The 23,622-nt window shown below is 48.2% G+C and overlaps 1 protein-coding gene across 1 annotated transcript; it reads left to right on the forward strand.

Moving 5' to 3' along the window:
• Window positions 1-19,696: 19,696 nt before the first annotated feature.
• POMC (proopiomelanocortin) lies at window positions 19,697-22,885 on the forward strand. The gene is made up of 2 exons (XM_058550680.1): window positions 19,697-19,828; window positions 21,880-22,885. The coding sequence occupies exons 1-2, from the start codon at window positions 19,697-19,699 to the stop codon at window positions 22,498-22,500; spliced, it is 753 nt and encodes a 250-aa protein (XP_058406663.1). The 3' UTR covers window positions 22,501-22,885.
• The last annotated feature ends 737 nt before the right edge of the window (window positions 22,886-23,622 follow it).

Raw genomic sequence — 23,622 nt, forward strand, 5'->3', positions numbered from 1 at the left:
TTTAAATTGGGGTATAAGCTACCTAGAGTGAATTGTACACGTGGTAAGTATACCTTTTGTTCATTTTTGAGAAATGCATACACCTGTGTAACCCATCATGCTAGAGAACATTTTCCTGAGCCCGGAAAGTTCCTTCATGTCTCTTCCCAGTCAACCCCCCTCGCCATCCCTAGGGGTATCCACTCATCCGATTTCTTTTCCCCTAGATAGATTTTGCCGTCTGCGGACTTTCTATAAAGGAAACCATGCAGTGTGACTCTCGCGACTTTTTTCACTCAGTGTAATGTTTCTGGGATTCATCCACGCTGTTGCTTGTATCAGTAGTTTCTTCTTTTTTATTGATGAGTAGTATTCCATTCTATGACTATGCCACCATTTTTAATCAATTTTCCTCCAAATCACTCCACCTTTTTTTGTTTGATATGTTTCTTTATATAGCACTGAATTGGATTTTTTTAAACCTAACTAAAAATATTTTTTCTTTGTAGATGATTCAAGTCTATTTACATATATGAATATGATTTATTTGGTCCCAGTTTGTCATATTCTTTATTTTTTATTTATTTATTTATTTTTTAAGATTTATTTATTTTTCCCCCCAAAGCCCCAGTAGATAGTTGTATGTCATAGCTGCACATCCTTCTAGTTGCTGTATGTGGGACGCGGCCTCAGCATCGCCGGAGAAGCGGTGCGTCGGTGCGCGCACGGGATCCCAACCCGGGCCGCCAGCAGCGGAGCGTGTGCACTTAACCACTAAGCCACGGGGCGGCTCTGTCACATTCTTTATATTTCATACCTGACATAAATAGACACTATATGTTATACATACCAGGTAAAGTTTTTCACCAGATGGACTGTTTTTTCTTTCTCATTCTGAGGTATTTAGGAAGGCATATATTATTGTTCCGGTGATTGTCAGTAATGAATAATTTTATTATATAACACCTTTAGTTATCTCTTTATTTAGGTATCTAGATACAGTCTCTTGGTTTGCTAATATGAGCCATCATAACGAATTACGTCTCTCCCTCTCCTTTGCCCACTAATTCATTGCTCAGAATTTTATCTCTATAATCTGAAATAAACATCTGCTACTTGATTTTTCAGTTTCAAGTGATATTGTTTTATTCTCACCTAATAACCAGAGGCAATCAGAGACCTTATTCCATTTTACACTTAATGCCTTTCTGATTCTCTCATTTTTCGTTCTTGAATTATTTCTACCTTGTTAGAGCATATTATAGCTTTATCTCCCTTTCTCATCTTTTAGTTTTAGTTCTTTAGTTACTTACATTTAATATGAACTCCCCAGACTTATGCTGAAACTTCAAAACAATTTTGTATTTTCCTTAAATTTGGTCTGCGGTGGATTCCTGCTTGTTTATAACTGGGTGTCTGTGACCTTCATACTTGAAGAATAGTTTAAATAGATTAAATCCTTGGCTCACACTTTTCCACGAGAATGTTGCTTCACTTAAAATATTGCTGACAAGAAGTCTTCTAATGCCAATCTGATTTTCTTTTGCTTTTCTTTGATTTACACGGATCTGGACATTTTATTTTTTTTATTTTTCCCCCAAAGCCCCAGTAAATAGTTGTATGTCATAGATGCACGTCCTTCTAGTTGCTGTATGTGGGACGCGGCCTCAGCATGGCCGGAGAAGCGGTGCGTCGGTGCGCGCCCAGGGTCCGAACCTGGGCCGCCGGCAGCGGAGCGCACGCACTTCACCGCTAAGCCACGGGGCCGGCCTGGATCTGGACTTTTTGCGTTATGCCCAAATTATATTCCTTATAATTAAAACCCAATGATTGTATTAGAATATTTGTTGATATCGAACATTTTGAGTCAACTTTTCAAATTATGGAGTATGCTTTCAATATAAATATTAAAAAATATATATCTATGTTTTCAAGTCTTTTATGATAGTGTTTCCTTGAATTGTAGTTTTAAATATTTGTTCCATTGCTTTGGTTTTCTTTTCTGGGGACTCCAATAAAATACATATCAGATCTCCCTCATCTACCTTCTTTATCTATTATTTTCTCCAGAAGCCCTCTATTTCTTTTTTTTCTATATGATTTTTCTTTTACCTATGTCTTTTTACACTTTATTCCTTTTCTGTGCTTTTAATTATGTTTATTTTCACTTGTGTTTCTGTTTATTTGTTCTTGTGTTTCTTCTAATTTTGTCTTGATCTCTGAAACATCATTTTTTCCTAATACATTTTTTATTTCAGTAAGTATTCGTTCACATCTTTCTGTTCTCCTCTCCTTGTAATACTCCTTAAGGTGTAGATCATATCCCTTTTTTCTTTTTCATGTTTCAATGGCATGGGTTTTCCAGGGCTGCTGTAAGAGGTTCCTATGGAAGGGTGTGAGATAATAGAAAATATATATTGGTCTTGTTACTGTACAAAATTGGTGTTCTTTTGCCCGATGCACATAAAAAAGCCAATTATTACAGCATCAACTTTTGGGAAAAGAAATCAGCTTTATTGCTGGATCTATCTGCAAGGAGACCTGGGGCGTGTGCCTTCAGATCTGTCTCCCCAGTCCAGGGCTTGGAGCACAATTTATGGGATGAAGGGCAGGGCAGTCTGAAGTGTGGCGATAGATGACTGGAGGTAAGGAGAAATGAGGTAATTGATGATCTGCACAAGTGTAGTCAAGGTTCGTGCATCTACACAGGACGCATGTTCACAAATTGTTGGCATTACTATGATCTGAGGCTGGAGTTTTTAGCTCCTTGATGTCAAAAGTTCACTTATCGAGATTTTTGAGCAGGCCCAGTTGAGGGGTTGGTGGTCTTAACTGGCCTGAAGTGGACAAGTGTTCTCAGTTCCTGAAAAAACACTCTTCATTACTCTGTTGATAAGATGGGGTCAGTTGAACTGGTCCCAGAGGGCCCATGGACACAGTCTTTGCCCCCCACCCCCCAGAGCTTTTAAGCCCTTATAATTTCCTAAATGATAAGAGCACTAGGAGCATCTTTTCTTATTGAGGTGACTCTGGGTGGGCTCCTGGATGGCTCCCAGATGGGAGCTGGTTACCAGAAACACCAAGCCATGATCAGAAGCTTGGAATTTTCAGTCCCACCCCTCATCCTCCAGAGCAGGAAGAGGGGCTGGAAACAGAGTTAATAATTAATCATGCCTACGTGAGGAAGCCTTCATAAAATCCCCATAGTATGGGGTTCAGGGAGCTTCCAGGTTGGAGAAAACATCCACACACCAACTCCACGGGGACAGAATCCTCTGTGCTCGGGACCCTCCCCGCCCTATGTTTCTCTTCCTCTGGCTGTTCATCTGTAGCCTTCATCAGATTCCTTAATAGACTGGTAAACATAAGTAAGCATTTCCCTGAGTTCTGTGAGATGCTCGAGCAAATTAATCGAAGTGGAGGATGGGAACCTCCAGTTTGTAGCCATATCGGACAGAAGTTGTGGGTAACCTGGGGACCTACTCCTTGTGATTGGCACCTGAAATGGGGGGGGAGCAGTCTTGTGGGACTGAGCCCTTAACCTATGGGACCTGACACTATTCTTCAGGTGGTGTCAGAATAGAGTTAAATTGTAGGACACCCAACTGGTTTTGTGGAGAATTGCTTGATGTGGGGAAAACCCCACACCTTTGGTGAGCAGACATGTCAGAAGTGAAATGTGCCTTGTGAGTAGTAAAGGAGGCTCACAGGAAAGAAAGACACAGGAGGGAAAATCCGGGTGGTTTTTTCTTACACAAAGGGATCATAGGGTGGTTTTCGCAGCTTCCTGTCTAGAGAATTCTGTCCTCTATTGTTATGTTGAAAAACTCAAGGCCTGGCTTTCTCTGTTGCCACTCTCTGTCTTTCAAAAAACCACCCCTTTTCTAATAGCAGTTTTATTGAGATATAATTCACATACCATACAATTCACCCATTTAAAATGTACAATAAAATGGCTTTTATTATATTCGCAGATCTGTGCAACCATCACCACAATTTTGGAACATTTCCATCACTCTAAAAAGAAACCCCATACCCATTAGCAATCACTCTCCACTTCTCCCAACACCCCCAGCCCCTGGCAACTGCTAATCTACTTTCTGTCTCTAAGGGCTTGCCTATTCTGGGCACTTCATATAAATGGAATCATATAGTATGTAGCCATTTGTGTCTGGCTTTTTCCAATTAGCATAATGTTTTTCATATTCATAAATGATCTAATATTCATAAATTCATAATAAATTGACTATTTATGCAACGTACTCATGTTGTAGCATCTATCAGTACTTCATTTCTTTTTATTGCCGAGTAATATTCCATTGTATGGATATACCACATTTAGTTTATTCATTCATCAATTGATGAACATTTGGTTGTTTCCATTTTTTGGCTATTACAAATAATGCTGCTGTGGACGTTGGTGTATAAGTTTTGGGGTAGATACCTAGGAGCAAAACTGTTGAGTCATATAGTAACTCTACGTTGTTGAAAGATAAACTGAGGCATATTAAAAATTTTAAGAGTTTATTTGAGCAAAAATCAATTTAAATTGGGTAACATCTAATCTAGCAGATAGAAAGGAGCTCCGAGGAGCTGTACAAAATGAAAGACTTTTATAGGCAGAAGGGAGTGGGAACAAGAAAGTTATACTAGGCAAAAAGCTGCAGGTTATCACAAGGTCACTTTCCTTCAGGGGACGGCAGGGGTCTCTCAGGCAGATGACCTCATTAGTGATGGTGAGGGGATTCCTGGTGGACTGGTTTAGGATTCCATTTCTGGGAGAGCTGAAACTGTAATTAAGTCTCAGTTTGGTGATGTGGGGTTTAGCATTAGCAACTCCATTTTGGGCCTGTTGGCTTGTTCTTAACAATGTTTAACTTTTTTTTTTTTGTGAGGAGGACTAGCCCTGAGCTAACATCCGATGCCAATCCTCCCCTTTTTTCTTGAGGAAGACTGGCCCTGGGCTAACATCCATGCCCATCCTCCTCTACTTTATTATTATTTTTTTAAATTTTATTTATTTATTTATTTATTTTCCCCCAAAGCCCCAGTAGATAGTTGTATGTCATAGCTGCACATCCTTCTAGTTGCTGTATGTGGGATGCGGCCTCAGCATGGCCAGACAAGTGGTGTGTCAGTGCGCGCCCGGGATCTGAACCCAGGCCGCCAGCAGCGGAGCGCGCACACTTAACCACTAAGCCACGGGGCCGGCCCCTTCTCTACTTTATATGGGACGCCGCCACAGCATGGCTTAGCAATCAGTGCGTCAGTGTGCACCTGGGATCCGAAACTGCAAACCCCAGGCCACCACAGCGGAGAGCACATACTTAACTGCTGCGCCACCGTGCTGGCCCCAACAATGTTTAACTTTTTGAGGAACTGCAAACTATTTGCCAAAGCAGCTACATTATTTTACATTCCCACCAGCAGCAAAATTCCCTTTTAAGAGCAAATATTCTCTAAGATCTTATTTAGCATCCTGAAATGAAATTCATAGATAATATAACCTTCCCACACCAGTTATGAATAAAAAAAATTTTCAATGAAAAGACCTAACTACAAGATAAAGGAGAAATAAAAGGAACATAATTGATACATTTTAAAAATGTGACTCTGGGGCTCGCCCCGTGGCGCAGTGATTGAGTTTGGCTGAGCTCTGCTTCGGCAGCCTGGGTTGACAGGTTCAGTTCTCCCTACCTACACCACTTCTCAGCCATGCCGTGGCAGTGTCTCACATAGAAATTAGAGGAAGATGGGCACAGATGTTGTTACCACACAAAATTGGGGTTCTCTGCCTGATGAACATAAACAAGCCAATTAATTACGGCACCAGCCTTTGAGGGGAGAAATCAGCTTTATTCTGCAAGATTGATCTCCAGGGAGACAGGGGGCGTGTTCCCTCAGATCTGTTTTCCTGATTCGGGATTTGGGACAAAATTTAAGAGGTTAGGGAGAACAGGTTGGCACGCCAAAATGCTGGTGGGACAGGTTTTTGGGGGGGCTTCTGGTATTTACAGTAAGGTTTTAAACATTTATGATGAAGTTCTAAACATTTATGATGAAGAGAAGGAATTTTAACACCAGATCTTCCTGAATGAGGGACCCCTCGCTTCTGATAAGAGTCTGGCCTTCAAGTTCCAGTCACGTCCGGGTTCTTGGGTTCCCTAGAAGGAGGATGTTTGGTTTCCAGGTTGTTTCAGGTCACGATTTCTTCCCTTGGGCATGCCCTGGCTACATGACTTTGCAGTTTTTCTGAAAGACAATCCTTAATCACTTTGTTGATAAGAGATGGGGTCTGTTCAAACTGGCTCTAAATGGGCCCATGGTTACAATGTTAGCTCAGTGCTAATCTTCCTTGGCAAAAAAAAAGTGACTCTGGAGTGAGAAGACTGGCCCTCTCAGGTGACTTAGAAACTGGTCCTGGGGGCTGCTCCCCCAGGGGTCTGCCAAAGGCATCCAGGACAGCTGCCCAGGGGGTGCTTTGAAGGGAATCACTTCTATCTGGATGTAGGGTTTTGGCCATTTTCTTAAAAAAAATTTTTTTTTGACTTCAAAGTTTTTCACTACAAAAAAAAAAACCCACCACACCAAACTGCCTTTCAGATGTCCTTGCCCCGCTCACATCACACGCACACACGCGTGTGCCCTGGGCGCATATGCAGAGCAGGTCACCGTGCACCGGGCCTGGTGTCTTTCTCCCAGGGCTCGGGGACTTGAGGCCACGCGTGGACTCTCTGGGCCTCAGGCCGGCTGCTTGGATCTGCCGTCCTGGCTGCTCCATTCTTTTGAGCGGGGCCACGAGAATGGAAGCCAGTCACCCAACAGGCGGGGCTCAGAGATAGGGACTGAGCTGAGTGACTGTAAAAAGGCCACTTCAGGCCCCCTCCGCCCGGCCATTGTTGGGTCCGCAGGAGGGAGGACAGTTCTGGGGTTCCTGAATGCCTCTCCTGTGAAGCACTAATGGATGTACGTTATCAGCATCCTTCCTGGCCATCGCGTCACTCTCCCTACCTCAACCCCTGGCTGGAGAACTCTGCATTCTTCCGGAAAAGCGGCTGAAGGCCCTAACAAAGGCATTTCCCCACAAAAGGATCATTATGACCACCACTGCATCAGAACGTCAGAACTGTGGCTGCTGGTGCCTGGGCTCTGTCTGGAACAAGTGGCTGCTGGGACGTCACATAGGAGAGCCTAGCGTGTCCTTAATGTCCATGATATCTTCAGCAAGACCCCACCTCCAAGAAGTCCACTCTGATTGCACAGGAACAAATCCTCAGTTTGAAAAAAGGAATTAGGATAAGGGAGTGTTTCTAAAAGAACACACAAGTGGTTCCATGTGGCCATACACCCACGTATAGACCGCAGCAGAAGAGAACCTGACATTTCTAACTCGGGACTGTAAATACGAATTCATAGGCCTCTGTCCCGGGGTGTCGCACTTAAATTGGCCCTGTGTAGAGAAGCAATTGCAGGGGGCTCTTTGCCTTGGACTGCTTGGACTCCCGAGGTGGCTGTCTGCAGGGCTCTGCCCAGTAGAAGAGAAGGTAATTAGTCAAGTGAGCCCATTGGCTTCCTCTGGGATTTGGAGTGGTGAGAACAGAGAACGTTCTGGCCCATTCGAGTGGACTTAAGCAGAAATTTAGAGAAAAACAGACAGGGCGTGAGAGAGGCCCAAGAGACGGAGGGCGGAGATTAGCTCCTCGGCCCCGCGGGCTCTGCTGACCCCGCTCTAGGCTACGGTGTGTAAGTCTAGTTATGTCTACCACAGGGTTTGACGCTGGATCTGAGCTTAAAACCAGAGAACATCAGGCCTGGAAGGGACCAAGGGGCCATCTAGTCCACATCCCCCTCCCACCACTGTTCAGATGAGGAGAATGAGGCCAGAGGGGAGGTGCTGGCCCAGGTCCCAAGGCCACCTAGCGACAGAGCTGGGACTGGATCCCAGGTCGGCTGCGCGGCCCCGCCTCTTCCTCCACTCTGGACTCTGCTTTGCCCCGAGGCTGCCTCAGACCGATTCCTGGGAGGGGCGTGGACTCTCCTGGCCCCTCTGGCCTTTCCCCCTCTGCTCTGCCGCATCTAGCTGGAGACCGGGCTGTTGCACTAATGCATGCATTAGTGGATAAAAGCAGTCTCAAGGGTCTCTTCATGAGGCCCCTCTGGCTGTAATAAAGCAAATTAAAACCCCATTCAAAGGTCAATTGAAATTGCTTTCATTCCAATTCTCCACACAAATTGATTCCTTTTTGCCCCTGAGGTCAAGCCGAAGGCCGGGAAGTGGCCCGGCAGCGGTGTGAGTGGAAGGCAGTGGCAGGGGCTTCCGGCCGGGGTGGGGGAAGGGAGTGGTGGGACCCTTCCCCACTCCCTGCTCCAGGCTTCAGAGTCCTTTCTGGGAGACTGACTCTACATCTGCCCGCCACTCCCATCAGGCGCTCCTCAGAGGAATTCTTAGTTAGTGCTTCTATTGACCAGAGTTGGAATAGTGGTTAGGATTTCTCCTATCTGCTCATGAGTTTTGCAAGAATCCTCTCAAGCGCCTGGAGGTGGGGCTGAATGTCCTCAGAGAAACTCAGAGAGGTTAAGTAACTTGCCTAATGTCCCAAAGCTCATGGTTTCCTCCTCCAAACCCATGAGCCCCTATCTCCCCCATCCCTGAATGGCATCACTCACCACACAGTTGCTCAAACAGAAATCCGGAACCATCTTGACTCCCTCCCTTTGCTCTAGTGCTCAAGTCCCATTGATTCTGACTGCCAAAGAAGCTGTTGGTTGCTTCTCCTCTGATTGTTCTCCAGACAACAGCCAGAGCCATTGTTTAAAGGAATTCTACTGGATCCTGTCACTCCTTTGCTTAAAATCCAGTAATGGTTTCCCTGTGTTCCTGGCATAAAATTGTCGTCATCTAACGACCTTTACAGCCTCCAAGACCCATCCCGCATGTCCCTCCATTGCAAGGGCTGCTCCCCACTCTTCCTCCTACTCCAGCAGCTCCTGCAACCCTCTTATCTTCTCTGCCTCAGGGCCTTTGCATTCTCTGTTCCTTCTGCTAAGAAGCTTTTCCCCTCCCCTCTCCTGCTCTGTTTCTTTCATTGTACTTATCACAATTCATAATTATTTGTTGACTATTTTATTATCAGTTTCCCTAGAGCTGAAGTCCCCTTGGGAGCACAGACCTGGTCTGTCCCGGCACACATTCGGGTCAATAAACATTTGTTGAGGGAATGAATGATAGAACCAAATGTGGGCACTCCAAGCTGGCACTTTCCCTGCCACACCTGGTGGCCTCCCAGTATACCCTGTGTGGGCGCCCACTGGCCCTGGCAGAGAACAGGTTGAACAGTAGCTGCCTCAAAGGCAACATGTCTCAGCGATTCCCCACGCCCAACCCATCCCCCTGTCCACTCCTCCCAGTCCGCTCCCCAGCCCCACACTGAAATCCTGCCGACTTCTTTCTCTCTCCGCTCTCCCCAGCATCCAGTTGGACCCCAAGCCCTGGCCAGGCCCTCAGCTTGTCCCTTCCTCTCCAGTCTCTCTCTCTACCTTGCCCTCCATTCCCTCCTCCAGTCCTTGGGCAGAGACCCCCTCCCGAAACCCTGGTCACCCCATCCGCCCTGTTGTGGGCTTCCCACAGGTCCTCCTCTCTGCAGGGAGGGCTGGTCTGCCTGGGGCGGGGCCGGATCCTGCTCCCTGCTCTGCACCCAGAGGCTCCAAATCCGCTTCGCTCTCTCCTCAGGAAGCCCCTCTCCTCAGCATCCATGGTACATCGGGCAGGTAGCCCCCCATGAGCCCGCCTGTAGAAGGACACTCAGTGTCCTCTCTTCTTATCTCTGAAAGAGCAAGTGACTGGAAGGCAAGAAGCCTGTAGTGACTTAGGTCTGGATCATGGGGAGCCAGAGCCACCCCAAAGCTGCCCCTGGTCCCTGGGCTGCTGCAACCAGGGAGGGCTGAGTCCCTCCTCTCCCATCCCCACCTCCCCGTTAGACACACACATAAAGGGGCAGATGTGGGGCCGTTTCTAATTCAGACACCATGTGAGGAGGGGAAGCACTCTCTGTTTTAGGTTCATACATCCTACAGAGGAAGTTTGGAGAGGGTTTTAGAGAATCACGAGCTTCTGTAAACTGAGGCTTAAACGGGCTCCCTTCCTCATTCACTCCCCCCCTCCAATCCACTATCTGCAAATATTTCTTGAGCACCAATTCTGTGCCAGCACGTTGACAGGAACTTTTCACACAGTGACCATGGGAGCCGTTCCCTTGCAGACAAGGGGCACCAGCTGAGCCGGCTGAGGCCCCTCTGACCCAGACAGCAGCAGGAATGAAGTTCTCCCTCCCACGGGGGCCCCGGCTGGTCCCCACGAGCCCTGAGGAGGGACAGCTGTTCTGACACGAGGCAGGGCTGGCAGCCACCGCTTGTCCACGGGGACTGTGGAGAGAGAGTGAAGAAGGGTGGACAGGAGGGAGCTGGGATTCCTCCCTGCTCATCCCCACTCTGCCCCTCAAGGCTTGAGTTCGTGCTTGTTCCAGCACAGTCTGCCAGACGCAGGCACGTGGCAGCCTCGTCCCTAAGTCTTCTCTTCTCCCAGTGACATGGCCCCCATTGCCCAGCCCGAGCGCCTGGAGGCTGCGGGCAAGGCCACTCTCCTTGTGCGCCCCCCTCCCCTTGCTGGGCTCTCAGCCACCGCAACCTTGTTGTTGTCCTCCCAGCCCTTCTTTCTCCCCTGCGGTGGCGCCTCTACACCTGTCTTTGTAACGCACTCACACCCTGGTGACATTGCTTTTCCAATTAAACCTTCTAAGGTGAAAAGCCAGGATGACGAGGGCAGCCAGGTGTCAGTGCATCAGCCCAGCCCAGGAATCCTCACACTCGGGTCTCCAAACAGACTCCTCAGCTATCCTATCCAAAGACCCCGTGTCTGCTCCTGCCTCCATCCTTCTAGCCCTCTTTCCCTCATTCCCTTTTTCCCTCCCCGTCATCCTCCCACCCCGTCATCCTCCCTCCCTCCACTCTAGGCTGGGCTCTCCTGGGCCAGCACTTCCATAGTCATAAGGATAAAGGCTAGCACTGTGTAGAACTAACTAGAGGCCAGGTCCTGCTCTGAGATCTTTACACGTATTACCTCATTTCTTCCGTATGACAGCCACATGGGTTGGTGCAATCATTTCCCTCATTTCACAGATGGGACAACCAAGTACAGAGATGTTTGGAATTGGCTCAGAGTCACACAGCGAGGCAGTGGTTGAGTGGGGTTAGGACCAGGCAGTCTGGCTCCAGAGCTGTGCTCTTAACCATGACACTGCATTGCGCCACAGCACAGCCATGTCAACCTCAGACAGGGGAGTGTCCATGACTCCATCCCCTACACTGATGCCACATCCTTAGTATTTCATGAACCTGCCTCTGCCTCATCTCCCCACTCACTGCTCCCACTCCTGGCTGGACTGGCCTCCAGGCCCTGGAGCAGAGCACTGGGCTTCTGGTCATCCCTTGCTGTCTCCAGGCTCCCTCCGCTCTGATCATCCTCCTCAGTGCTACAGAAATCTGGTCCGATTTCTCCTCTGACTCAATCCCTAAATGGTCCTCTACCTTCTCCTCTCTTGCCTCTGTTTCCAGTCTTTTCTTTCTCCCTCCACCACAGGCATCCAGCATTCCATGAATGTGACAGGTTTTCTCCTGCCTTGAGCCCTTTGCACATGCTGTTCCATCTGCCTGGAATGCCTTTCCTCTCTTCATCCTGGTGACCTGTTGTATCAGGGCTCAGCACAGCACAGCATCCCCTTCTCTGAGCAGCCCTTGCTGACCATCCACCACCCTCTTTCCTTGGCAGAGCAAATCGCCTCCAGATGCAAGCTTGGGAGGCCTGAGCCTATGTGTAAGAAGTCTAGCTCCCCTAAAACTGCCATGCTGAAGAGATCACATGGCAAGACTGCATAGAGATAGCGAGACGTGTCTGAGGAGCCCCAAATCTTCTTGCCCCCAGCTGTTTGAGTCTTCCCAGCCCAGGAGCCAGTCATGTGAGTGAGTGACTTCAGATAATTGCAGACCCCAGGCTTCAAGCTGCCCAGGCTGATGCCACGTGGGGCAGGGACGTGCTGGTCCTGCCAAACCTTGACCATACTGCAGATCCATGAGAAAAATAAACACTGTTGTTTTAAACCGCTACATTTTGGGGGTGGTTTGTAATATAGCATTAAATAACCAGAACAAGCATTATTAACACTTTGGTATCTTTTAACATCTATCTCTATTTCTATCTCTATCTCTATGTAGATTTTATCTTATCATACTTTCTCCACTTAACAGCAGATAGTGGTCATTTTTTATGTCTAGAACTAAATATCTACATTATTATCTTGAATGGCTGCAGACTATTCCATTGTATGGCTTTACCATATTTTTATAACTATACCCTACTACAGACGTTTAGTTTATTTCAATTTATTGCTACTATAAACAATGTTGTAGGAATAGTCTTGAACCGCATTTAGTGTAACTGCTAGATAATTTCCTCAGGATAATGGGAAATCCTGGGTTAAAAGGTAAAAGCTTCAGTACAGACAGAAGCCCACTCACTGTCCCATGGCTTATCCTACAAGTCTATCTGTGTCTGCACCTCCTTTTCCTCCTGCACCCCTGTTATGGAAGAGGCAAGTCCTCCACTGTTTGAAGGCGAGGTTCTTCCTCTGGATCCCATCTTGCTTCTCCTTAAGACTTGGATTATTTGGTTTTCCCCACTCTCATCTGCAGCATCAATTTCTCCCTCTCTACTGAATTATTCCCATCAGCATGCAACCATGCTCTAGTACCTTTCTGCTATCTTTATCCTTGATCCTATATTACCCTCCACCATTGCTCCACGTTCACTGTTAGATTTCTAGAAAGAGTTGTTTTTATGATGGGGAGTAGATAAATCCACAAAAATAATGGGGAGATTTTAAAAACATACTTCTGTCAGTAAGTAAAAGAATAAAATGATAAATAATCAGAAAGGATATAGGTATAGAGAGGATATAGAATATTTGAGCAACCATAGAACACATTCTTTTGAAGTGCATATGAAACATTAATCAAAATGGACCAAAAGTTCATCCATTAAGCAGCAGCCCCCCCAGATTTCAAAGGACTAAAATCAAATAGAGCATGTCGTCTGGCCACAGGGGAGTTAGGCTAAGAATTAGTTTCAAAACAACACTAGAAAATCTCCACTGTTTGGAAGTTAAACAGAACACTTCCCAATAACCCATAGGTCAATCAAGACACCTCAATGAAAATAAGAAGATATTTTAAACCAAATGTTAATAAAAATATGACATATCAAAACTTGTGGGACACATCTAAAACCATTCTTAGAAAGGAATTTATACTCATAAATACATATATCAAAAAGAATAAAGGTTGAGTATCAATTGTCTAAGTAAAAGCATTGATATAATGTCCAACTCAAGAGGATAAAAAAAGAATTGTTATAATAACAGTAGAAATTTCAGAAATAAAAAAAGTGTACGTGCAATAGAGAAAAATCAACAAAAGCAAAATTGATTCTTTAAAAACACTAATAAGATTGATAAACTCCTAAGAAAACTAATCAAGAAAAAAGAGAAGACATAAATCACCCAATATCAGAGATGAAAGGGGACCATAACTACAGATACCATACACACTAAGAAGATAATAAGAAGATATAATAAACAATTTTAAGCCAGTAAATTTAAAAATTTACATGAAATGAACAAATTCGTATAAATACACATCTCACTAAAACTGACACAAGAAGAAATAGACAATTAGAATAGTGCCATGCAAGTAACTGAATCTGTAATTTGAAACCATTCAACAAAGAAACAACCTTAAAGACCTAGATGGCATCACTGATAAATCATGCTAAACATTTAGGGAAGAGATAAACTCCATTATGCACAAATTCTTCTACTAAACTATAAAAAATGCGGGTGGGGTGGGAGTGGAGAGGAGAGATTTCCAACTTGTTTCATGAGGACAGCATAATTTTGATACCAAAATCTGACGAGAATTCTACAAGAAAGGAAAATTACAGGCCAATCTCATAAATGGATGCAAAAATCTTAAATAAAATATTAGCAATTTGAACGCAGTGCTATATAAAGATAACACATCATAAACTGGGCTCAATCCAGGAATGCATGGTAGGTGTAGCACTAAAAATCAACAATATCACTCACCACATTATCAGAATAAAGGGGAAAAATCGTATTATTAGCCCAGACAATCAGAGGCACCTGTTCCAGGCTTTCAAAGAGGAGCTAGTGGTACAGGGCAGCAAGGGCAGTGGTCAGTCCTTTCTGGTGGCATCAGCCAAAGTGGGAATGGCAACCTCTCACTTTTTTTTTATTCTGGGGATAGAAGTGACATCTATGTCCAATGCCTGTGGTGTGACTGTCACTTGTGGCCTCTTGTTCCCAGTAGTGGTCTAGTTTTCTTTCTCATTGGATCCAATCAATGACCTGGTTTTGGCCATGATTCCAGCCACATTTTGTCCCTTCCCATTTTTGGGTCCTGGCTCTCCAACCTGCCCACTGACTCTAAACGTGGCTCGATGGCCTTTCGGTTCTGCTGCATGTGATTAAGAACTGGGCTGATGGAGGAGGACAGAAGCTGGGTCAGTATGGAGTTTTCCTGGTCTGGCTTTTCTGCTACTGCCAGTTGCCTCTGGAAGTTATAAAAATAATACAAAGAAAAATAAGATAAATCCCCATCTGATTTAGAGGGTTCACATGCCTGGCAGTGGGAGGGGCAGGCATGCATGGAAGAGGGAAGATGGAAGACAGAGCGGAATTTGTTCTAGCAATGAAGGCTACGTGCACACACGAGATGGGAATGGGGTTCTCTGGAGAACAGAGAAAGTTGTGTTTCACGTCCCAGGTAGGACAAAGCAGCCAAGAAGGGCTTCAGAGAACAGGTGATGATAAAGAGCCAAATCTTAGTGCAAGAGCCCAATTTTCCTGGGTGGCTGGAGAGAAGAAGGGTGTTTTAGTTGGGCGGGTAACAAAGAGGTGGAGGCTTGAGAAAATAGTGTTCATGGGGGTGGGAATGTTGGGGATGGTGGAAGTGCCGGGACACAAGATGGGGAGGTGGGAGATGACCCTGGAAAGAGGCCTAGGCCAGGTGATAAAGTACCTTGTTTATTGGTAAGGAGCCTGGACCTCCCCTGTGGCCCAAAAGGAAAGGATTGCTGAATATAAAGCCAATGTCACCAACCAAAAATTCTCAAGGGAGTGTTGGAGTCCAAAAGAGCATCTGATGGGGAGTAAAGTTCCTGCAATTGGCAGATTAAACAAGCACCTTGATTTGAAGTTCAGTTTGGTTCCAACACTCTCTCTCACCCCCATGACTCCTCACAACTTGCTTTTGCTTCTTTCCTCCGGGCTGAGGGAGAGTCTCTTCCATTGCAGGTTTGAGTGCTGTCCTCTCCTCCCTGTCCTGACAGTTGGGACTAGAGCCAAGCCAGAGCTCCAAGGCCAGGCTTGGAGAAGATTGAGAGTCCCCAGACCACTCTGCCAGCTCATTGCCACAGGGATGGATCAGAGGCGAGAGGGAAAGTACTTCAGCTGCTCTTCACAGAGCACTCCCTACCGTGTTAATATTCTAAGGTTAACAGCACCTTTTCCTTGGGGTTTGGGGCACAGGAAGGAGCCTGCCCTGGACTAAGCCCTCGGGGAGCAGGTCCCAGGGGGGCAGTGCAACTCACCGTCATGCCCCCGGAAGGCAACCTATTCTGAGCCTCAGGTGAGTGAGTGACTCTTCACCTTCTCTGCCCCCGGTTTCCCCAACCTGGAACAGGGGGATTGTGAGTCCCGGTTACTTCTTCACATCAGTTTCCAAAAGTTGGGGAAATCTGAGGCATCACAGACGTACTGCCTCTGCGGTGATATTTACCTCTAAATGCCAATGAGGCAGATGCCAGCCCAAGCGCGCACACAGGTAACTTCACCCTCTTCTCAACGACCTCAGCAGGCACGCCAGGCCTGCGCCACACTGGGGTGCTAAGCCTCCCGCTCGTCCTAACTGGAGACCCAACACCGTCCTTAATTAAGTTCTTTCCTGAAGGTGCCAGGTGCGCCCTTTAGCCGGACAGTGCTAATTCCAGCCTCCGGGGGCAGAGATCCAGCCTCCTTTCCAGGCACGTCTGCCCTTGCGCTCAACCCCTACCTGGAAACCCCCCTCACCATGGCCCCCCTTCCCATGGACGGGGGAGTTGCTTGTTACGCTGCCCTGCCGGGAAGTTCTCGTTTAGCGCCCCACACGGGCGAGCCCCGTAGGTATATAAAGACAGAAGAGAGCGACCAGGACCAGACGGCGGCGAAGGAGGAGAAAGAGCGGAAGAAAAGTGACCGAGAGAGGCCGCCGAGCATCCTTGCCCCGGCGCAGCGGGAGTCGCCCAGAGAGCAGCCTCCCCGCGGCAGGTAAGGGCGCCCCGGCGCGGAACCTAGCTCTCCCCCCGGGACCCCCTGCCCTGGGGCCTCGGGATGCTCTCGTCCAGCTCCCATAGCGGACTCGAGGCGCCGTTGCCTCGCTTCGGTCCTGAGCTCTTTGAAAACTTTCTGCACTGAGTGCGGCGTGGGAAGCCGCCCGCAGCGGAGCGGCGAGGGCCAGCCTCCGGCCGGTGAGCGAACGGCTGCCACGCTGGAGATGGTGCTTCCCGGAGCTGGCGGCCGCGCCTCCTCCGGGGAGTGGGGCTGCTAGAACCCCTGAGACTCCTACCGCCTTCTGGGGAGAGCCCGGTCTTTTGGCTCCTCTTCCTCTCTATTTCCTGGGGAGGTGTCACTTCTTAAAGGACACCATATAACTCTGGCGCAAATTAACGTTGGAAAGGGGGCAGGAGAGAAAAGGCTAAAAGTCACAATAAACTCCCTGCATTCCAGACTTTTTGGGATTCAGACCCCAGAATCCTCGTTTTTCTGCCCACCTTAGAGCACTCGACGTGGCTGCGCCACGGTAGCGACACGGGTCTCCCAGCTGGGGCAAAAAAGAGGACGCCCAGTCGGGAACTGTCCAAGGTCCTGAAACGCCATGTCGGTGCCCTCCATAGGACTGCAGAGTGCACTTCCCATCCCGCAGACCCTAGGCCGCAGGGCGGCAGCAGCCGTTTGAGCTGACAGAGGCTCAGGCAAGGGGGGGTCTCCAGGGAAGAAGGGAGAGTCTGCAGGGCATTTGGATCCCCCAAATTCTTCGGTATAAGTGGGAAGGTGGTTGTTCTCAAGGAATGGCTGGAAGGAGCCAAGGAAAGTAAAAGCGTGCATTTGTTTTGTCAACTGTGAAGATATGCACAGATTATGGCTTATTTAAGGAGTTAATATTCCTTTGACACTTTTGTTTTAGGACTTGATGCACGTGTATCATGGTGCAAGGACAAAACCCCGTGCCTCTGCTCCTCTAATCTTTACAGAAGGGCATGGCCAGTGAGCAATGTGAGAGTAACAAACAAAATGTTTTGTTTAGCTCATAGAGAATTCACCTACACATATGAAGTTCTAATAAATGTAGTTGTATTATAAAGTTAATGTCAAGATTAACAAATTACAAATTTCTATTTGTTTTTCTAAGGCTTTCAATTATTGGGTTGTAACACTCTCCTTACCCTCAAAAAGCACAGCTTTTGACATTTCCTGGTTACATTACTGCTTTAAAAAAAGGACACAAGGTAATATCTCTTCATTGTAGAAAAATAGAAAATACACAAAAGCAAAAAGAAAACAAGTTGCTTTCAGGAAACTATCTAACTTTTTAGCCAGAGAATGGAGCTCTGAGAGGGTGGGGAGTGAGAATGTTACCATGTTGTGCAACACAGCCAATGCAGCAGAAGAAGAGGAAATGCTCTCTGGGGCTTTTCAGAAAGCCCTGAACACATGAGGTAGGTTTTTAGAAAAAGATCATTCTGGAATGGCCAATCTTGAGGAGAATTTAAATATAGTTGAGAGAACTGTCAGACCTGTATGATTCTACTTCTTTCTCTACTAATATGTTCTTTTACACTTGCCCACAGTGATATATAACTACCATTTTTCTGCTTCTCTTGTAAATCTGGGCATTTTTCTGTGCTGTGTGGTCTCAGAGCTTTAATGTAAATTGCCTTGTCCACCAAGTTCAGGCTTCATACTTGAACTGGAGCATCAAAAGGCTACAACAGGAGCAGCCTGTCCCCCATCATGACTGGACATTACGATTTGACCAGTGCTCTCTCAGTTGCCCCTTCAGCCTGAGATACTGATGGGCCAGCTCACTGGCTGCCAGTGCCATCTAATGGCTGCTCTGAAAATAGGCAGTGCCTGGCAACCATTCAGAAGGGAGCCCTGAGCTGGCTCAGCTTTTGGGGAAAGGAGTGGGGGTGTGGCAGAGAGAAGGAAGTGGCTTCCTGAAGTAGACAATGAGAACCAAGGAGAGCTTTCACTTCTAAAGCCTTCCCTATAAAAAAGATTTGGCCCATGCCTCCACAAATGCGAGATTTCTTTAAGTAAACATTTTAAAATGCAAATGTCCACTAGGAGAGACAATTAGTCACCTACATCTTAATGTAAATTACTTTTATCATCTAATTAGGTTTCTTCCTAACAGCTGGTTGAGAAGATCTTCTAAAATCCAAAATGATTGTGGGGTTGGTGGCGAGCTCATGACAGAACTCAGGGTCACTTCAGGGGGCTGACCTGGGTGAGGGGGGACATGGCAGCATGAGAGCTAGAGGGCTGGGGAAAGGGTTGGGCACAGGGGGCAAAGGGCAGCATTGGCTCCACTCTTTACCGCATCTTGACCTCTTGGCCTCAGCATCTGCCCAGAGGTACTTCCTGACTTCTCCACAAGGGGAAGTAGTTCCCTTCTGCTCTGTCTGTCCATCTCCTTCCCTTCTACACCTACAGCATCTTCAAGTCCAGCTATTTAGGACTACATTTGAGAGACTCAGAGAACAAGAGGTCTGACATGTAATATGTTCAGAAGATGAGCCAGTTTTAAAAGAATGGGGGTGTGCTTTACAAGTAAATCTCTCCAAAGATGCCGGGGTGTGGGAGATAGTGATCATTTGTGGGGTTTGTGTACAGGACATCAAATTGGGTTGGCTGTGGTTTTGGCTAAGTTGGCCAGAGGTTTTATTTGTGCTTATGCAAACCTACTATTCATAGGAAATAAGAGTTTCTGAGGAATGATAGGATCCTGGTGGAGGCGGAGGGAAAAGACCATCGAGCAGGAGCTTCAGAATCCTTTGTCTTTCCCAAGTTACTCCTTGGTTCTGGAGTGTTAGAACTATAGCTTCATGTAGGTGGTGAAATAGGAAAGCTCCGTGCTAGTAAAAGGAGAAATTAGCCTCACCTTGTCATGAACACCCAAGTTATTGTCTCTCTCTGGGCCTCAGTTTCCCCATCTCTTAAACAACGGGCTGGACCAAATGACCCCCAAAATAGCTTCCAGCCCTATCTCCTTTCAGATCTGATTTTTAACAGGAGATAAAGGGGAAATTCCACATAGTTCACCCAGGTCCCACTCCCCTCCGCTCTACCACAACTCACACCACCACTCTGCACACCAACCTTCTCCTTGAACTGCTCCTGTCCTCAAAAAGCCTTGAGCTCCACAAATGAGTGTGTTGTTAATGTTGGCTCACAGTCCTTCCTGGTGAGTGACCAACATTGTTCTGCTCCTTGCAGGGGTCCCACCAATCTTGTTTGCCTCCGCAGAGCCTCAGCCTGCCTGCAAGATGCCGAGACAACGCGGCAGCCGCTCGGGGGCTCTGATGCTGGCCCTGCTGCTTCAGGCCTCCGTGGAAGTGCGTGGCTGGTGCCTGGAGACCAGCCAGTGTCAGGACCTCACCACGGAAAGTAACCTGCTGGTATGTGGGCCATGGCTGCCATCTTGTTTGGGCATCAGGTGGGACTGGGGCTGGGGTTGGGACAGCACAAAAGAAAGGGGTTTGGATTCATTCCCAGAGATACTCAACCCAGGGCAGGAACAGATCTCTAGGGTGAAGTCAGAATTGGGTCAAGGAGGGGAGGAAGCAGCTTCAGGAAGCAGGACCAGATGGGTCTGGTCCACAATTTTGGCTTGATTATCTTTGCTTCCTGCCCTGTCTCCTTGTATGGGGACACTACTCCATTTAAGCTATTTAGAGATAGTGCCATAAAAATAATAATAACAATACTAATAACAGTAATAACAATAATTGCTCCCTCAATTGATCCTACATTTTCAATCTTTTAGCCTCCAAATTATTCGTTTTTAAATAACCTCATATCACTTGCCATCTGCATTCCACTTTTCTTCCCTTTTTATCTACTACCAGTTACAACCCCAGCGAGGTAGTACCACAAATCATCTCTAAAGGGAGAAGGAAAAACCCAGGTGCCATTTTCCTCTAACTGGTGCCCAATGGCTCATGCTTCTTCTGGAGGACTGACCTCCTGCAGCCTTTCCAGAAGCATGTAAAGGCCCGTTGTGCCAGGTTGGAACTCCCGCGAGGTTACCACAGGGTGTGTGTGTGTGTGTGTGTATTGGGAGGCATAAATGAGAAATGATACCAAGCAAGGACTAAAAGACACACTGCTGGTGTTGGTGAGCGCGTTCCACCCTGCTGCCAGCACCTGCGTAGTGAAGATGGAACGCACATCACTACCTTCTGTGTTTTGTCAATGGAGAAGCTGAGTTAAGGTGAAGAGAGACTTTCTCAAAAACACAGAGCAGTTTGCATGTGGAATACAAAATAGAAACAATGATCTCAGGGAATTCTGTGAGTTCTAGTTCAGAGAGATGCAAGAGGCTCTTGACTGGAGACACCCACTGCACAACGTCTCCTGAGAGCTCACCAGGGAAAGAGCACAGCCATCATCAGAGCCCATGGGTTCTAGTCTCAGTCCTGTGAGCTACGGAACCTTGCCAAGGTCCTTTCACCTCTCTGAGCTCTCCTGTGTCCAGGGGAGAGGAGTATGAAATACTTCTTATTTTCCACTGTTAATATTCTGCAGTGTTAGAATTCTAAGTTCCCAGAGTATGAAATTCCCAACTCAAGAGTGGGTGGGATGCTTCTGTTTCCTCCTTTGCAGTCTTGAGTAATTGAAAACTCAAGGCTGCAGCGTATAGGTCATTTTCCTAAGCAAATGTTTACCACAGCTGAGTTGTCTAGTTACAGAGAGCAGAGACACGCACTCCATGACCCGTGCAATGGAAATAATCCTGGCTTTCTATCCCTCCCTCCAGTCAGAATGAGATGACAGGGAAGCGAAACCCCCTCCCAAAGCTCACTGATTGGGGAAAGTACAGGATCAGCTCAGAAGTCTTGAAAGAACCAGAGAAAGTGCCAGATGGACATGGGAAAGTTTTGAAGCATGGTACAAGGAGATAGCTGGGGTAGGGCATGGGGTAGGTTTGCAGATCGCTGGGGTAGGGTTGAGGCATTATTGAAAATACAGGCCCTAGAAGCCAGACTTGTACTTCTCCCACCTGGGGAGATTCTACCCCAAATTTCAGCCCAATGTCCTTCCCAGACTCAAACTGAACCAAATATATTTATTCAATATTCATTAAGTCCCAACGACTAACACCCACCCGCCATTTATTAATTCCTATATATCAGACGTATAACGGGAAGACGGTGACCCTGCTCGCAAAAGCTATGGGACAAGTAAACCAAGGAGTGGCATGGGGTTTTTGCTGCAGCTGCCAGGCAGAAGTGTCAAGGGGTACAGGGACAAAGCAGGCGATGCCCAAGCTGAGTCTCAGGTGTCCGTGGGGGCCAAGAGGACGAGGAGGGCAGGCGTCCCCGGGAGCGAGGGCCGCACGTGGTGACGGTCGCGGGGCACTGGAGGCGCGGAGGGCGCAGGCGCAGCGCGGAGGGCGTGCTGGGGGGGCTGCCGGCGCGCGGCCCTCACTCGCCCGGCTCTCCCGCAGGCGTGCATCCGGGCCTGCAGGCCCGACCCCTCGGCCGAGACGCCCGTGTTCCCCGGCAACGGCGACGAGCAGCCGCCGACCGAGAACCCCCGGAAGTACGTCATGGGCCACTTCCGCTGGGACCGCTTCGGCCGCCGGAACAGCAGCGGCGGCGGCGGCGCGGGCCAGAAGCGCGAGGAGGAGGCGGTGGTGCTGGTGGGCCGCCCCGCGCCCCGCGGCGATGGCGGCGAGCCGGGCCCGCGCGAGGGCAAGCGCTCCTACTCCATGGAGCACTTCCGCTGGGGCAAGCCGGTGGGCAAGAAGCGGCGCCCGGTGAAGGTGTACCCCAACGGCGCCGAGGACGAGTCGGCCGAGGCCTTCCCCTTGGAGTTCAAGCGGGAGCTGGCCGGGGAGCGGCCCGAGCCCGCGGCGGCCCCGGCCGGCCTGGAGTACAGCCTGGTGGCGGAGGCCGAGGCGGCCGAGAAGAAGGACGAGGGGCCCTATAAGATGGAGCACTTCCGCTGGGGCAGCCCGCCCAAGGACAAGCGCTACGGCGGCTTCATGAGCTCCGAGAAGAGCCAGACGCCCCTGGTGACGCTGTTCAAAAACGCCATCAAGAACGCCCACAAGAAGGGCCAGTGAGGGCGCAGCGGGCGAGGGGCTTCTCTCCCCAGGGAGTCGGCCCTACGCCCCGCTCCTCGCCTGCCTCCTGCCGCCTCGCAGCCTGGGTGTGCTGTTTGCTCGGGCCGTGATAGCGGCAGATGCTCGGCCTCTTCCCGCCGTGTGTAGTTAGGAAATAAAACCCTTCCAGTTTCACATCTGACTCTGACTTTGAATGTCGACTGGGTGAATAAAGTAAAAATACATATCCATCAGATAAAGAGCAAAAGATATCGGAGGAGAGACATAATGGTTTCCGTGTGACCGAGTGGTAGTCTGTTACACAGGACATAGTAGGAAGGGAAAGAATGTACTCTCCCCCATAGATGGGTCTTCAAGGGGCCAAATAGTTTGGGTGATGGCTCAGGGTGGCTACATTCCCCACCTTCCACTGGGTGGGGAGAGACTGCTCAGCTAGCAGATGCGTCAAAAGGCAGGATTCCTACAGGAGTGACCCTGGCTTCTCTGTCCAACTCCAAGAGCCAGCCCGACACTGATGAAGCCCACCCGCAGCTGGGAGGGCTCTCTGGGCTGTGAGGTGGGAAGCTGTGGTAATGCCTCCCTGTAGCCGTAGCTATCTGTGAGCTTAGGCAAGCCTCTGAATGAAGTCCAAGATTCAGTTCTCTCATCCACCCCACACTAGCCCTAGTGTGAGGGCTATTGTGAGGATTAATGAGAAAATGGGTGTGATCTTTTTATGACTGAGAAGCTAAGTGTGCGAGCTGAGGGTTGGTATTAGTTCAGATTTGACTGCACTCCCAGGCTACTCACAAATATTTTCAAACACATGGTCTCGCCCACACAGATACACAGCCATGGAGACACATCTGTATAAATACAACACAATATACACAGATGCTTCTTCCAGTCCCTGAGGCTCGAGCCTTGAGGTCCTCTATTCCCCCTCCCCCGCCCCCCCCAGCCCACCGGGCTCTCTCTCAAGCTCTCTCCTCCCCATGTTGCCCAGCCTCAGCCCTTCTTCAGCCTTAGTGCTCCGCGCTCAGGCCTCGACTATCAGAACAGCTTCTTAACCGACTGGTCTCCTTGTCTCCAGTTGCTCCCCTCCCCAACCCGTTGTACACAAATTCCTCATATGAAGGTATA

Source organism: Diceros bicornis, chromosome 12, assembly GCF_020826845.1.
Source record: "Diceros bicornis minor isolate mBicDic1 chromosome 12, mDicBic1.mat.cur, whole genome shotgun sequence".
In the NCBI taxonomy this organism is placed as follows: Eukaryota; Metazoa; Chordata; class Mammalia; order Perissodactyla; family Rhinocerotidae; genus Diceros; species Diceros bicornis.